Raw genomic sequence first — 16148 nt, forward strand, 5'->3', positions numbered from 1 at the left:
TGTAGAAGATATCTGCTAGTATATCACCATTCACATATAAAGCGCAATGACTTCTTGTGAAACTAGCCAACAAGAAAATTTTATCATATATTACTAAGTGATCTTGGATGCTTCCCATTTGCAATAACAGTTGGAATTACGTGTGAAGAACGAAATTTTAATCACTTCATTGCACAATTATACTAATCAAACCGCAAACTATCCATCACGTGTGAAGTAATCGTTAATAACTTCCAAGATTGGTGAAACTAAGCCACCAAACCAATCAAACGTTACACTTTCTTAATCACTTATTACTGTGCAAAGACCACTTCGAAAAGTTGACCAAGCTTTTGATGATTTCTAGCTTGCTCGCTTCACCAACCTTACTCACATTAGCTGATCTCCCCTTGACTCAAAGCACTTGCTTGACTTGTATCTACATCATATAAAACTAGGTAGAGCCCTGTTAATTATTGCAATCCCACCAGCCTAGCAAGCGAAAATACAGCAGCTTTCAAAATGTTTCATGCTCGATTTGTTCTATTGGTACTGATGGCAACATTGCTGTTGGCAAATTTTGGGACCGTGTCTTGGGCTCAAGATCAGTCTCAGCTGAGCCTGGATTACTACAAGAAGACTTGCCCTGATGCTGAAAAGATTGTGAGGACTGAGATGGAGTGCATGGTTCGCGAGGATCCTCGCAATGCGGCTGCTATTCTTCGACTCCATTTTCATGATTGCTTTGTTCAGGTCAGTCAAAGTTCAGTATCTTAGTTTCACGTACTTCCAACTTCATTTTCAACAACATATCGAAAACCGTATAAGTGATTTATCTTTTGACTGCTGTACCACAGAAAAGTTTTTTTAAACTGCTGACTTCGAGTTCAATAGTAATATTTTTACTGAAAAAATTGTACGTACTTGTGCAGGGATGTGATGGATCAGTGTTACTGGATGACACTATAACGCTGAAAGGTGAAAAAGCAGCAGCACAGAATTTGAATTCTTTGATTGGCTTCGACTTGGTGGATCGTATAAAGAATCAGTTGGAGTCTCAGTGCCCTGAAACTGTGTCTTGTGCTGATCTTCTCGCTATAGCAGCTAGAGATGCAGTTATCCTGGTATGATATGACAAATACAAATCTCAACATAGTTTTCAATCATATTTACATAGATAGAAATCTCATTCCCTAGTAAATACATCCAATATTTTCTTAATACAGAACAATTAGACTAGTCTCAACTTCTTGAGATTTGATGTTTTCATTTGCATCTAATAAATCTTTGAACAAACGCACAGAGAGAAGAGAGTTCCAGTTATTAATAAGCAATGCAATGCCTCAAATCGTAAGGATCTTTCGGGATCTTTTAAAATTTATGTAGCCTGCTAAGCTTTCCATATGCCAAATTAAAACAACAAGAATAGAATTATTTATTGTATCACAATTCTTCATAAAAGTATCCACTTTTCACGTTTAGATGTAATCTTTGTAGCTGAAATACTTAGTAAGGTCAACACTTGATCATTTTAAAAAAATCAACGACCTATTATCTCAGATAAATTAGCATAAAATATGAAGGCATGCTGAAAGTAGACGCCAGTTTTGAAATTTGTCAATAAATAATCAAGTCCATGCAGGTGTGCAAAGGTAAAAGAGGCAATTACATTAGAAACCAGCAAGAATGACAATGAACAATTTAGCTGCGAGAAGATTAATTTAAACCTGAAGAGGTTTTCCACAATCCAAGAGTATGATTCTATGCATGATTGAATGTGCAAACCTAATGGCTCTATATCTGTTATTAGTCATTTATATATCTTGCAGTAATTTCATATTTTGCAGGTTGGAGGACCCTATTGGGATGTTCCGGTTGGAAGAAAAGACTCTAAAACCGCAAGTTTGGAATTAGCTAATTCCGATATACCAAGTCCTGATCAAGGCCTCATTCCTCTCATCACCAAATTCTTTGAGAAAGGCCTCTCAGTCACAGATATGGTAGCTTTAGTTGGTATATTTCTTCTCTTGTAACCCCCCTAAATTCTACTGTCAATATCTGCACATGATCTCTCTATTACGACTACCCACACTAAATGCAATAAGATCTTAATGCTGTGTGTCACAGGTGCACACACCATTGGAATGGCTCGATGTGTCAATTTCAGGGACAGAATCTACGGGGGTGACTTTGAACTTACATCACATTACAATCCAGCATCAGAATTATATATCAACAAGCTAAAATCAACCTGCCCCTTAAGCGGAGGAGATGATAATATTACCCCAATGGACTATGTTACCCCTACACTCTTCGATAATGCATTCTTCGAGTCACTTATTAAGGGAGATGGGCTTCTGAATTCTGACCAGGAGATGTACTCAAGTCTTGTAGGCTTTCAGACATCTGACCTTGTGAAGACATATGCCGCTGATCCTATTGCTTTCTTCAAGCAGTTTTCGGATTCAATGGTGAAGATGGGGAACATTACTAATCCTGAGGGCGGTGAAGTGAGGACTAGCTGCAGATTTGTGAATACATGAACACTGAATTCTGATTCTACTGTGCCTGAATAATTTTGTGAGTGTGTTTAGTGTTAACAAATATCTAAAAAAAGATTGTTGTGTGGTAGCATTATTGTCATGTCTTGAGAGAAAATTTCCTATATCAATACGTATACACCATGAATGAATTCAATTTATTCTCCACTACATTCCATGAAATTTCTCAGAACTTATCTCTTGAAATTAATTGGAAATCAACTCTACACATTATGCTATTCTCCACAAGAGCTCATAGACCATTATACAAAATACACTAAAAAAACATTTAACTCACTTTTTACTGTACAAGTTCTTCAATAACAACACTCTACCTTTCTGTTTGAATTTATTATCTTTTTATCATCATCATCATCATCATCATTACCTTGGTCCAGAGAGCTCCATTGCTTGTACCAGAAGCGATGAATCATCAGTAAGATCAGAGTAGCAGCGCTCTGAATTAGATGAGGACTCAGGCACTTTGAACTTGGGAGGTGGGTCAAGCCCCTGAGAGGCTTCCCACTTCTCAGCAAGACCATCTCCTTCCAGCATTCTCACTACCTCTGACATCTTTGGCCGGTGGCCTGGGAGATATTGGGTGCATAGGAGTGCGACCTGAACCATCTCTTCAAGCTCTACATGATCATACCTGTTCTTCAGGTCCTTGTCCACTAGCATGTCAAGTTTTTTCTCTAGGTGAACTTTTTTCACCTGAATGAAAGAGACCAAACCAACTTTGTTAGCTGCGTGCAAGCTAATGTTTTCTTTTTGAACTGTGAATAAGTGCGATACTTACACAAAACATTGAGTATTAATTGAAGGGTAAGGTGATATGGTAATCTTTTGCGAATAACAGTGGGTATAAGTACACAAAACATTGTGTACTAATCGAAGGGTAATGTGATTGCTTTTGCTACTATGACCTTCCCAATCACAATTTTCACAAGGAAATGATTTTCTTAAGATTGAGCTGCTTTACCTGTCACTTGATTTAAGTATTAAGCTAATATAATCATGAGCAGAAAAAAACTTGAAATAAAATGGAATCAAGCCTGCTATGCAACATATTTCGCTACCTAGTTAGTATAACTATTATGCTTTTCAGAATGAAGTACAGATGCTCTAATTCAGCTGCTTGACGTCACTTTTGGATGCCTAAAAAGGATTTGGATCAGATGAGGGATAAAATAAAATGTTTTATGACAATGAAGTATTCAAATATTTTCAAATTTATGCTTACCCATTCTATCATGGCTCCTTTCTGATTTGCCGCCTTCCCAAACTCAAGAGCAGTCTGGCCAGTGATCAGTTCAAGAAGAAGAATGCCAAATCCAAACACGTCAGTTTTCTCAGAAGATTGGCCTGTTGAGAGATACTCGGGAGCTATATGACCAACGGTACCTCTAACAGCAGTAGTCACATGAGAATCCTTGTGATCCAAAAGCTTTGCTAGCCCAAAATCGCCAACTATGGCCTCACAGTAGTCATCAAGCAGTATGTTTGCTGCTTTGACATCTCGGTGAATTATCTTGGGATCACATTGTTCATGGAGATAAAGTAGACCTCTTGCTGCTCCCAGTGCTATTCTCTTTCTTGTACCCCACTCTAGTGATGGCTTACCTGTTGGTTAAAGAATGATAAGAGGTCTTTTTCTTTTTCTCTTAAAGACATTTTTCTTAAACTTTTGAGGATCTACTTTTTGCTTCCATGCGTAGGGGCATGTTTGGCTGACATCATAATAGTTTTGGGAAATTATTTCAAAACCCATAATTAAGTAGGTACTAGTAGAAAAATGAACAAACTAGACGAAACAAACTAGACGGAATTTTTTCCATCTAGTTTGCCTCAAACTAGACGGAAAATTTTTTGTCTAGTTTGTTCCGTTTAGTTTGAATCAATCTAGATGGAAATTTCCGTCTAGATTGACAAACTAGACGGTTTTTATTTTTTTTTAAAATAGACATTCAACCTAGACGGAAATTCCGTCTATAGGTTGTCTAAAAAAAATTTACGCCTCCCTCTTTTTTCATTTGCCCGCCTATTTTTTCATTTCCTCCCCCTCTTTTTTCATTTCCCTCTCCATCTAAAATGGGCCAAACCCGCTCTCTCTCTACAAACCCCCAAATCTCTCTCTCTCATCTCCACGCCGCCCGTCGTCCTCTACTTTCACGGCGGACGACGAGCTTCTGAGACTCCACGGCGTCAGCAATAGAGAGGGCGGGGGTCTTCCGAGCAAGCGGGCTCGAGGTCGATGACGAAGCCGACATCGATCCGGTGGAGGATGGCGTAGAAGGGCTTGCCGGAGTGCTTGGAGTGGACCCGGATGGGGTTTAGGAGGGTGATCTCGCGGGCGGTAGCGGCGCGCTCGAGGAGTGGATCCAGATCTGGTTCTCCGCCGCTGCGGTGTTCTGATCATCCTCCTCTCCCATATCACCACCGTCCTTCAAATGTCGTCACCCTAACGGTTGAAACATTCGGTGTCGAGGTAACTCTGCACCCGCTGAAATCTTCGTCTCTCAAAATTTAGGTAGAATTTGTTCGTTTATTTTTGTTCGCTTATAAATCTATGGATTATTTTATCGAAGTTAAAATTCAGTAGTTACACTCTTTGGATAGTGAGAAAAATGCAGACTGAGATGAGAAAAAGTGTTTTTTAGGGTTTTTTTGAAATTAGGAGTTGGGTCATTGAATTTGAGTAAGGGGAAGTTATGATCGTAAATCCCTACGAATGTGCTGTGAATTTCTCATGTAGGGTTTACTTGGTTGTATCTAAATCGACCCATTTGGCCTTTGAAATTGAAAGATATTAATAGGCGAGAGTAGTGAATGATTGATATTTTTGCGAGCTTAGAGGCATTGTGGGTTTGGGTTTGACAATGAGATGGAGGGGGGAAATTAAGCACGGCCGAATGCATAGAATATCACTTGTGTTTTCTTTTGACCGGATTACCCTAGGCATTTGTATCATACAAATATAAATGTAGAAGCACAATACATGAAGAACATGGTGAAATAATGGAGTTGCGTATTAGCCGTTCAAATTTCTCTGATGTTCAAAGAGGAATACATTAACAATGTATCGTGTTGTAATTAGGATTCTCTATTGAAGGGCATGCATGATTTTATAGATGGCCAAGTGTGAGTGTCTTTGTGGGTAATTTGAATTATACTCTTGTATTATCAAGGATTCAATTGCAAATTTGATCCACACTTTTTCCCCCTAGGCCAAGCATTCATAAAATTTATGTTTAATTTGTTTCTTTTTTCAGTTTATAAATCAGATATCTTTTAAAGTGCCCTGTGAAAATATTCTCCTTGCCTATATACACTCCCCTCCATTTACCACCCACCCACCTGTACACACAGATCACCACATAGATACCCCAACGCGCTATAATTTTTGCTAACTTTCCTATTCCATATTTTATGTTTGCATACTATTGACTCACCATTTTTGAATGATAGGTGAAAGATGCTCTGGTATAGTTTGAGAATGCACTTGATATGAATCCAAATCCTATCGAAGCCTAAGCAGCAGTGTACAGCAAAGCCTGCTGCCATGCTTACAGGAATGATTTTTATCTTTCTTTTCTATGTTGTCTTATCTGAAAGATGTTGGTTGATAAACAATAATCCTATTCTTGTATACGTCCCTTAATTCTTCTACAAATTAGAATTGTTTCATACATATTGACACACATTTTCCCTCCGTAACTTCTTTTCTTGTTGAGCGTCAACAGCCTCCTCCGGTGTAAGTTATTCTTCTACAAATTAGAATTGTTCTCTCCTGTTTATGCTTGCTTATGTTTTATATCCCATTGGTTTGTTCTATTGGATTTTTTATTTCTTATTTGGATTTTTTTATCTTGTATTGATACAGGAGGAGGACATGTGTTTGGAGATTGTATACTACTCTGAGATGAAGGATGTCAGTTTATTTGATTCTGATTGGGAATAATACTGCTTTGCCTCTACTGTTGCGCGCAGCGAAAATTTCGACAGAGTTTCTGGTGCACAATAAGAGAGAAAGATCAATAAGAATTCTCATCTCACCAAGGAGACAAGAATCTGAAGCAAATATCTCAACAAAGTGAGATATCGGCTCTTCCTCTCATCAGTTCTAGGACTGACTTGTCGAGGGATCCTAAAACTATTACAATGACCACAAACACAAACAAACCAATTTTATATGGTTCGACAAATTGCCTACGTCCACGGGGTAAGGACGGGAGAGATCTACTATTAGAGGGAAAGAATACAACTAGGGTTTACAATCTCATAATCTAAACCCTCAAACAAACTCTCAGATCTCTCACACAAATATCTCTCTCAAAAGTACAAAATGACTGTTTGCACAAAGCCAAAGAAAGCTGCTGACTTTTCTTTTGCACCTCTGCCTGTGCCTGTTCTCTGCAACCACCGCTTTGCGCTTCTGCCCACTTGCACGCACGAAAATAAAAACCTAGCACATGTATTTATAGGCTGCTCCACGTTAATCAATCTCGTGGTGGGCCTGCTGTCTCCGCCCACAAGGAGAAATCTCCTTACGCGTTTATCTCGTCACGTGGTGGGCCACACCTCTTCACCTCTTCACGCAGCTGCACCTCTTCACGCGGTTTCTTGCTTTGCGGCTGAAGCGTGGTGGCCCCCAACGTGCTTCACAATTCTCTACATCGGTGAAGTTTTCCTAAAACTGAGCCCACACCAACCAAAATAAATATCTCACTTGTTACATCCAGGACGAAGTAAAAACAATTCACGACAACGGACTCAATCCACAACAAGTCGACACCCAAATGAGAATGCAAACACTCTCCAAATATTGGTATTAACTTACCAAATCGATCTTACTCTCTGTTGGCCTTCTTGCTTTGATGATGTTTAACAAACAATTTACCACTAATGTTGTTTGTCTAGTATTTATGTTTTCGTATTTATTGTAGACAAACAACGTTGTTGGAGGATGGATGGAATCGAGCCTTAACGATCATATCAAATGGAGGTTGGCGAATTTATGGAGTGAAGCAATGTTAATTCAAGTTAAAGATCCAATTACAAGCTTCTTCCGCAAAGTTTACCAAGTCATGCTCATTGAAGACCTTCATCAAGCTTGAGTATATTTAGTATAGGTTTATATTATGTGTGTTAATTCTATAAGCTCAAATATACACACACATATATATTTGTGATTTTCTTAACTATAAGTGTTTTTATGCAAAATAAGTTTTGGACTATATTTACATCATAAACAACTTTTATTATGTCCATATAAATATTCCATAAGTTTTTAAAACTTGTTTTGAGTCAAAAATAACAATCACATGTTTTTCATATATACGTCTTTTAGTGCTTTTGCAGAATACAGTGTTTTTTCACAAATTATAAATGCAAATTGATAAATTCTTTTTCTAACATGTTTGTTTTCATGTTTACAAACATTTCGCAAAGTTTCATCAAGTTTGGAATTAATTTGTTATGTTTAATGGAATTTACAAAATCATGTTTTTCATTCGTGCATGTTCGTGCATGTTTTACAAAACAGATGAGTTTTCATAAATGGGAAGTGATATTCAAGAAATTCTTTCTTTGACATGTTTATCTACATGTTTAGAAACTTCCCTCAAAATTTTACTATTTTTGGAGTTGATTTACTGTGCCTAATTGATTTTACAAAATCGTATATGTTAATAGTTTTTCAGAAACTGTAAATTTGTGTTCAAATATTTATTTCTCTCAACTGGGAAAAGATTTTTTAGAAATTCTTTCTCTGACATGTTATTCTACATGTCTAGAACATTCCTACAAAATTTTATAATTTTTGGAGTTAATTTACTATTTTAAATTGATTTTACAATACAGCTGCGCACTGCTACAGTACTCCGGTCGACCGGAAATGTCTCTGGAGGTTGGTTACTGTAGCTAACGGCTATATTTTCCAGATTTATATATATCCGTTATTTTGTCTTTTTGCTTGGTTTTCTTGGGTTTTTGGGCTTGTTTCATGAGCCTATATATACTCCATGCCCTCATACTTCTAAGGGCACTTAAGAAATGTTTTAAACAAGTTTAAAGAGTTTTAAACAAGGGTTTAAGTGTGTTAGTGTTTGTTTTGGTTTATGAAGAAGTTTTCACAAGTGGAGGAGATCATCTTCTTGTTTGGGCTCCAATCTCCATCTCTCCATCTTGTCATCTATTGGAGAAGTTTTCTAAACTCTATCTAGCTTTACATTTGCTTAGTTATTTGATTATCATTCTTTAAAGCTAGTTTTTTATATTGAGTTTAGATTTGATTATATTATCTCATTGTTACACACACAACCATTGAGCTTATTATATTTGCATACATTATATAATTAGGTTATGGGATAATGTGACATTGAGTTGAGCCTAATTGAGTTCTCACCTTGTTAGAGAGAACAATCATTTGTTAAATTATGCTTATTGTGAGATTCACTTTGTAATACACTTGTACACCGAGTGAGGAGTGTGTGATGAGAGTCGGGGATCGTCCCAAGAGGAGTGACGTCGGTTGACGTGCCTAGGGAGAGGTTGTGACCGAACACTTGAGGAAGACACGGCTAGGTCCAACACTTAGTGGGTGTAGAGTGGGATTACAATAGTGTGTTGATTGTAAAGTTTTCGGTTAGCTAGAAAACCGAGTGTGAGGTGTAAAGGTTATTCGGGTGAACGTAGAAAACCCGGTTGATAGTGAATTTCTCCCCGGGAGTGGGGAGCGGAGACGTTATATATTTTCATCATATAGGATATATCTCATTGTTCATATTGTTTATCCTAGCTTACATATCTTGTTGTATTTCATACTTGTTAGGATAACTTGTTAATTAGTTTTAATTGGCATTTAATCGGATTAGATTAGCATAAGACCCTAATCACCCCCCTCTAGGGTCTAACACCCTCATCAAAATCCAACCCGGCTGCATCATAAAGACTGTCTACGTATCCTCTTGCCCAAGGAATCAAGCCTTACGTAGTTCACCCAAATGACCGCGAACGACTTCAATCTAATAGAAGAGTTCACAACCCTTCTCTAATATCACCAACTCTGCGACTGATAGCACCTCCAATGGCCTCAAACACCTCCACCTGAGGTGAACCAATGGCCATATCCAAACTACATCTATCAGCTGCATTCGAATCAAAACCCAACTCATCATCTGCACCTAAATCCAAATGATCCCTGAGCTGTGTCACCTTAGCTGGAATCCTAAATAATATAGTATGATCTGGAGTAATCTTCACCCAATATGGAGTAGCATCACTCTCCACCCGCTGCGATACATCTAAGGTCTGTCCAAAACTCTCCACCTGCAGAGAGTCAAATAGCTCCCTCATCGAAGCCTCAACCGAAGTGACACTACCAGACCAAACATCCAATGGAGTTTTACCTCCAATCGCAGCAGTTGACAACTCTTTAATAGGATGACCCAAATATATCGAAGCCTCAGTCCAGAAACTTTTCTACAGACCATTGCTTGATAACAAACACCGATCCTCCTCCAGTAATGCACGGTTCTCCGAATTTGCCACCTTATCTAGTTGCCCCAAGATTTTCTTTCCAACGAAGTGTCTCGAAATACCGTGAGCTCGGCTCCAATACAGAAACAGGTCCATCTTGTACCTCCCATCAAAATCAGAATGAAGTATCTTCACCTTTCTGTCCATCTTACACTTCTTCAAACTGTTAGAGACTACTAGGACTTTATCCATAGGGGATTTAGTTGTAACCCAAATACGCCTAGAACAGCCACCAACAAAGGAAACCAAACTTTTATTACCTCCCAATGATGTCTTCTTGGAAGGCCCCCAAATATCCACGTGAACTCCTTCAGAACGACCCTTAGCACGGTGAATAGAGGTGCCAAACTTCACCTCGGTCTTCTTGCTCACATCAATATGTTCACTGGACTTCAAACTGCAGGTCTTCGCACCCTCTTTCAATCTATGCGAGGAATCAATACTGGAATGGCCAAGCCCCAAATATCGCAGTCTAGTCGAATCAATAGAAATCGCCAGTTCTCCACCTGCCACTATACCTCCAGTCAAGTAATACATGTTATTCCTCTTGACGCCCTTCATCACAATCCGAGAGTCTTCCACAATCTTGAGAACCATGTCCTCAATTCGAACATTTAGACCCTCTCTAACCAAAGCTCCAATCGAGATCAAGTTCTTTCTCAAAGAAGGAACATATCTCATATTATTTAACTCCCTAACAGTCTCGTCAAATATTTTGATGCGAATTCTTCCTATCCCAAGGATCTGGCATGCACGGTTATCAGTCATGTACACCACACCACTATCCAGCTTCTTAAAACTAAAAAACCATTCTCTTCTAGGGCACACATGATAGGTCACACCACTATCCAACATCCACACGGATTCCTCCGAATAACTCCATGTAGGACTGATAGAAAGCGAATAAATAGAAAAGTCAGAAATATTACCATCCGATATGATGTTTGCTTCTGATGATGGTTGCTTCCCTTTTTCCTTCTGCTTATTCTTCATCCATTCGTCGAGCTTTGGGCAATTTTTCTTTCAATGATCAGTCTTCTTACACCAAGCACACTGATCTTTTTTAATTATAGAATGTCCTACTCTAGACTGTGACTTTCAATTCTTTTGGTTTGGACCCTTCCCTCTTGCGGCCAACGCCTCTGCTACCGACTCAGTCGAAGTCTCCTAATCCTTCTTTCGAAGCTGATAATTCACCAGTACAGCAGTGACCTCACTATACGAAAGAGATACCTTCCTATTAATCAGAGTAAGGACGAAGGTCTCATATTCCTCGTTAGGTAAGGAACTCAACAACAGCAATGCCTTGTCCTCATCTTCAATCATGACATTCACATTTGCCAAATCCGTAAGAAGCTTTGTGTATGTGTTCATGTGATCTCTAATTGAGGTTTCCTTCTTTAACTGGAAACGATAAAGTCTCTTTTTTAAATGTAAGCGGTTCTCAACACTCTTTGTCAGATACTTACTTTCGAGAATCTCTCAAATCTTCTTTGCAGAATTCTCATTCATCACATCATATTTTAGATCTTGAGTCAAACAAGACCTAATCACACCACACGCCTTTTGATTCATCTTCTTCCAAACATTCTCTTTAATGTCATCTGGATTGCCATCTAACTCCAAGGTATCCTCCAAATTCTGCCCGTTCAGCGCATCCAAAACCTCGCATCTTCATAATCTAAAATTATTTGTGTCATTAAACTTCTCCACATCTATCTTCATAGAGTGGATATTCAAACTCTGAATGATCTTCACGCCAAAAGCACCATCCTCGACACCCGAAGCACCTTCTTTCCCCGACATCTTTCTCAACGCACCAACGAACGAAAAATAGATCGAAAACTAAAAAGATAGAGTCTTTACCAAAAGATCCCACCTTTATCACAAAATGAAGTCCTAGACGAGCCTCCAAATTGATCTACTCCTCCAACCAAACCCTAGATCTGGAACCTGGGCACAATAAAAATTTTGGTAGAGTTTCTGATGCACAATAAGAGAGAAAGATTAATAAGAATTTTCATCTCACCAAGGAGACAAGAATCTGAAGCGAATATCTCAACAAAGTGAGATATCAGCTCTTCCTCTCATCAGTTCTAGGACTGACTTGTCGAGGGATCCTAAAACTATTATAATGGCCACAAACACAAACAAACTAATTTTACGTGGTTCGGCAAATTACCTACGTCTACGGGGTAATGACGGGGGAGATCTACTATTAGAAGGAGAGAATACAACTAGGGTTTACAATCTCACAATCTAAACCTTCAAACAAACTCTCAGATCCCTCACACAAATATCTCTCAAAAATACAAAAGGACTGTTTGCACGAAGCCAAAGAAAGCCGCTGACTTTTCTTTTGCACCTCTGCCTGCGCCTGTTCTCTGTAGCCGCCGCTTTGCGCTTCTGCCCACCTGCGCGCACGAAAATAAAAACCTAGCACAGGTATTTATAGGCTGCTCCACGTTAATCAATCTCGTGGTGGGCCTGCTGTCTCCGCTCATAAGGAGAAATCTCCTTACGCGTTTATCTCGTCACGTGGTGGGCCACACCTCTTCACCTCTTCACCTCTTCACGCAGCTGCACCTCTTCACGCGGTTTCTTGCTTTGTGGCTGAAGCGTGGTAGCCCCCCAACGTGCTTCACATCTACTTCTCTTCACATCTATAAATTTACCTTTCTCATGGCTTTCGCGAACTCTTTCATTGTATAAATCCTTGACGTGTGAAAATTAGTTATTGTCTATGTAAATTATTTATGTTACGTTCTAGTATTTTGGTGAATGTATTATTTGAATATAATTGTATTTGATATTGAAATATAATTAGATTGGGTTGGATATGAACATGATTTGGCGTTGGATATTATATAGCGTGGAACGCAGATTCTGCAAAAAAAAAACTACTGTAGCGGAGCAACCTAGACGGAATTCCATCTAGGTTGCCAATCTAGACGGATTTCTTACTTCCGTCTAGGTTGATGTCCATCTAGGTTGGTCAACCTAGACAAAATTCCGTCTAGTTTGCCCCAACCTAGACGGAATCAGACTAGACGGAGCAAACTAGACTGAATTCCGTCTAGGTGTACCAACCTAGACGGAAAATGGAGCAACCTAGACGAAAATTTTCGTCTAGGTTGCTCGTTTTTCTACTAGTGAGGATTTCTCTTTTAGGCCCTAATAATTGTTAGAATGTCACACGTGCATCATGACCATATCATGTAAACTATCACAATAATTGATATTTGTTATAAGTCCTAATATTTTAATTTCCTATAGTAGTTTGCACGTGCATAATGCATGCCAAAATCTAGTAGATATCTATTCAGCTCTATCATGATGTCACTAAGTGATCCTGTTCAGCTGAAAGCACATGGCCGGGTAGGATACTATATGATCTGAATTTCATGATTCCTATAATAGTTATTCAATAACCTTACATCCATTGTTTTAAATATCTCGACATGACCCGATATAACCCCCGATGTATCCTTTTACATGACTTGCCACAACCGATATGGTCTCTAAATATTCCTTACCGTTTTTGGCTATTTTGGGCGGTATATCCCCCATATGGCCCAATATATTAGCGGACATGTTGACAGATATATCCTTTTATACGGCTTGTTGCAAAACAATATACCACGTATTTGCAATTTTTGGCCCAGATATCATGATTTTTCCATCATATCAAATGACAATCAGAAGAAAATGTTGCAACATTTGATTTGTACTTTTAATTGTTTTACAAGGTTGATTAGTGACCATAAATATATTATTTACATTTTGTATACGTAAATTTTGTTAAGTATGTTGAGATTACATTTTAGTGCATTATACTATATATGCAAACATCCGTTATGGCATTCAGATATTTACCACATATCTATGTTATTTCCCCGAAATCTGCAATCTGATATGAATTTTAGCCATTCGATATTTTTCAGATATCCGATATTTAAAACCTTGCTTACATCTTAGTTTGATGATAGCTCAAGCATTATGTTTACTCAATTCACTTACTTTAATTGCAACAACCTCTAAATACTTGATGATATATCCAATTTAAGGTTGCCACTAGGGTAGCATATCGTATCATAGATTCATAATCATAATATTCTATTCCTTTTCTGCACTTACAATTTGCAAGTCATAGGGATCTATAAAATGTGCAACTTCAGTTAGTCTGATACCATGAATTCAAGTAGTTAGTCATCTCATGTTTTAATCCAACAATTATATAACTCCTATAGCTTCAGTTTCCAAAAAATAATTTACTTGTAGAGTGGAACGTATTGTTACCTTTCAATCGGGAGGCGACACTTCCATTGGACATATAGGGATAAACTAGAAGCCTCTCGGTAGTAGTCATACAAAACCCATATAATTTGAGTAGATTTCGATGGACTGCTAAGCTTATCATCTCCACTTCAGTCTGAAATTGGGTCTCTCCACCTGCAGCGTTTCCATCCTTGAGCCTTTTCACAGCCACCAAAGTTTCATCGGCAAGATGACCTTTATATACATTTCCAAAGCCACCTTTTCCTAGTATGTTCTTATTGCTGAAGTTATTTGTAGCAGTCTGAAGCTCCCTCAAGCTAAACCTCTTCAAATTTCCAAGGCAAACTTCCTCATTATGTTGGTCTGAGATTTTAAAGCAATAAAAGTTTCCTGTAAATAACTAGACGCGAGCAGAATTACTTTTAGGGGAAATTGCAAATAACCCACCTAATCTATACTTTTAATAGCACTCATCACCCCTAAATATAAAAGGGGGAGAAGGACAATTCAGTTTTTCCTCATCAAAATGCCAATGTAGGAATGAAATGCTAATGAAATAGTTAAGTGGTAACAAGTGCTGATGAAGGCATACATGAGGGGGTTTATCTCCAATTTGCCCTTATAAATATATACTAACCATTGACGTCAAGGAAGATCTGTTGGTTATGCTGCTGTCTCCACCAGAGGAGCAACCCAAGCGCGCATAGAAATAAGCAAACACAGCTAAGAGCAGAACCAAATGCAACAGCGAACTTGTGACCTTTGGGTTTTATTGGAGCTGGAGCCCCTTAAAGAAAAATGTTCACTAACTCAGCAATCATCCTGTGGAGACTTGTATACCTCATCGTATGTATGCAAAAAAAAATTCTAAAAGAAAAAATTGAATGCTAGAAAATTAAGAAGCAATTTGAGCAGTGATGCTAAATGCAACGGAATTTTCGTGTACTGGGTTCATGTAATTTGAAACCTCAATTAAAAACTACTAATTGCCATTTGAAGTTACATCAATTAGGAAATGTGGTGAAGAAGAAATATCTAGAAAGGCCACAGAGCTAATGGCAAAATGAACAATGAAGAACAAAAGCAAATAACAGGCGAAAAAAAAGTCCAAATATAATGCTGGATTTAGGTAAACCAATTGATACATAAAGCGAATGTGACGGATAAAAATTAACTCAATCGATATATTGAAATCGACAGCAAGACTGAAAATGAAAATTTTAATGACTTTTTACTAGCTGTATGACGTTTGCTTAAGCAATTGAGAATAGAGGAGGAAAATGGAAGTTAATCATGAATTTTTTAACCACCAAAAAAGGGACTAGGACTGTGAATCTAACAGTTGTATATATAATCTAATAATAAACAGGTATGAATCAATATATAAAGTAATAATAATATGTTTAGATGCTGAGAAAAATAGTTTTTTGCTGCACATGGGGTGCTATCAAGATTTGTAATATAAAGGACATAAAAAAAGTCTTACTTTGTGAATTATTAACATCGAAGGAAATAGGCATTTGCATTGTGCCAGAGCAATCTAAGCCAGTAGCACAAATCAACGGATTTCCGATAATGCTGCATGAAAATTTATGAACTTATCAGAATATCATAGTTCAACTGCTTCAGAAAATTGAAGTACAGGGTTATTTGTGAATTATTAACATCGAAGGAAATAGGCATTTGCATTGTGCCAGAGCAATCTAAGCCAGTAGCACAAATCAACGGATTTCCGATAATGCTGCATGAAAATTTATGAACTTATCAGAATATCATAGTTCAACTGCTTCAGAAAATTGAAGTACAGGGTTA

At 38.0% G+C, this 16148-nt stretch overlaps 2 protein-coding genes across 2 annotated transcripts; one reads left to right on the forward strand and one right to left on the reverse strand.

Annotated features, from left to right (window-relative positions):
• On the forward strand, positions 152 to 2682 carry LOC109840280 (peroxidase 11-like). Its single transcript, XM_020408853.1, has 4 exons — positions 152 to 732; positions 912 to 1103; positions 1827 to 1992; positions 2107 to 2682. Exons 1-4 carry the CDS (start codon positions 502 to 504, stop codon positions 2520 to 2522), a joined length of 1005 nt encoding a protein of 334 aa, XP_020264442.1. The 5' UTR covers positions 152 to 501; the 3' UTR covers positions 2523 to 2682.
• LOC109840279 (protein NSP-INTERACTING KINASE 1-like) lies at positions 2670 to 15921 on the reverse strand. Its single transcript, XM_020408852.1, has 5 exons — positions 15823 to 15921; positions 14974 to 15123; positions 14358 to 14699; positions 3763 to 4142; positions 2670 to 3233 (listed from the first exon to the last, which is right to left on the reverse strand). The coding sequence occupies exons 1-5, from the start codon at positions 15860 to 15862 to the stop codon at positions 2904 to 2906; spliced, it is 1242 nt and encodes a 413-aa protein (XP_020264441.1). The 5' UTR covers positions 15863 to 15921; the 3' UTR covers positions 2670 to 2903.

This window comes from Asparagus officinalis, chromosome 5, assembly GCF_001876935.1.
Source record: "Asparagus officinalis chromosome 5, Aspof.V1, whole genome shotgun sequence".
NCBI lineage: Eukaryota > Viridiplantae > Streptophyta > Magnoliopsida > Asparagales > Asparagaceae > Asparagus > Asparagus officinalis.

Bases quoted from the DNA above. Each gene is read 5' to 3' on its own strand.
- LOC109840280 (XM_020408853.1), top strand. From the start codon at position 502: ATGTTTCATGCTCGATTTGTTCTATTGGTACTGATGGCAACATTGCTG. The intron at 733-911 runs GTCAGTCAAAGT...GTACTTGTGCAG, and splicing joins TTCATGATTGCTTTGTTCAG to GGATGTGATGGATCAGTGTT. The intron at 1,993-2,106 runs GTATATTTCTTC...TGTGTGTCACAG, and splicing joins AGATATGGTAGCTTTAGTTG to GTGCACACACCATTGGAATG.
- LOC109840279 (XM_020408852.1), bottom strand. From the start codon at position 15,862: ATGCAAATGCCTATTTCCTTCGATGTTAATAATTCACAAA. The intron at 15,124-15,822 runs GTAAGACTTTTT...TTTTTCTTTAAG, and splicing joins CGATGTTAATAATTCACAAA to GGGCTCCAGCTCCAATAAAA. The intron at 3,234-3,762 runs GTAAGCATAAAT...TCTTTCATTCAG, and splicing joins AAGGAGCCATGATAGAATGG to GTGAAAAAAGTTCACCTAGA.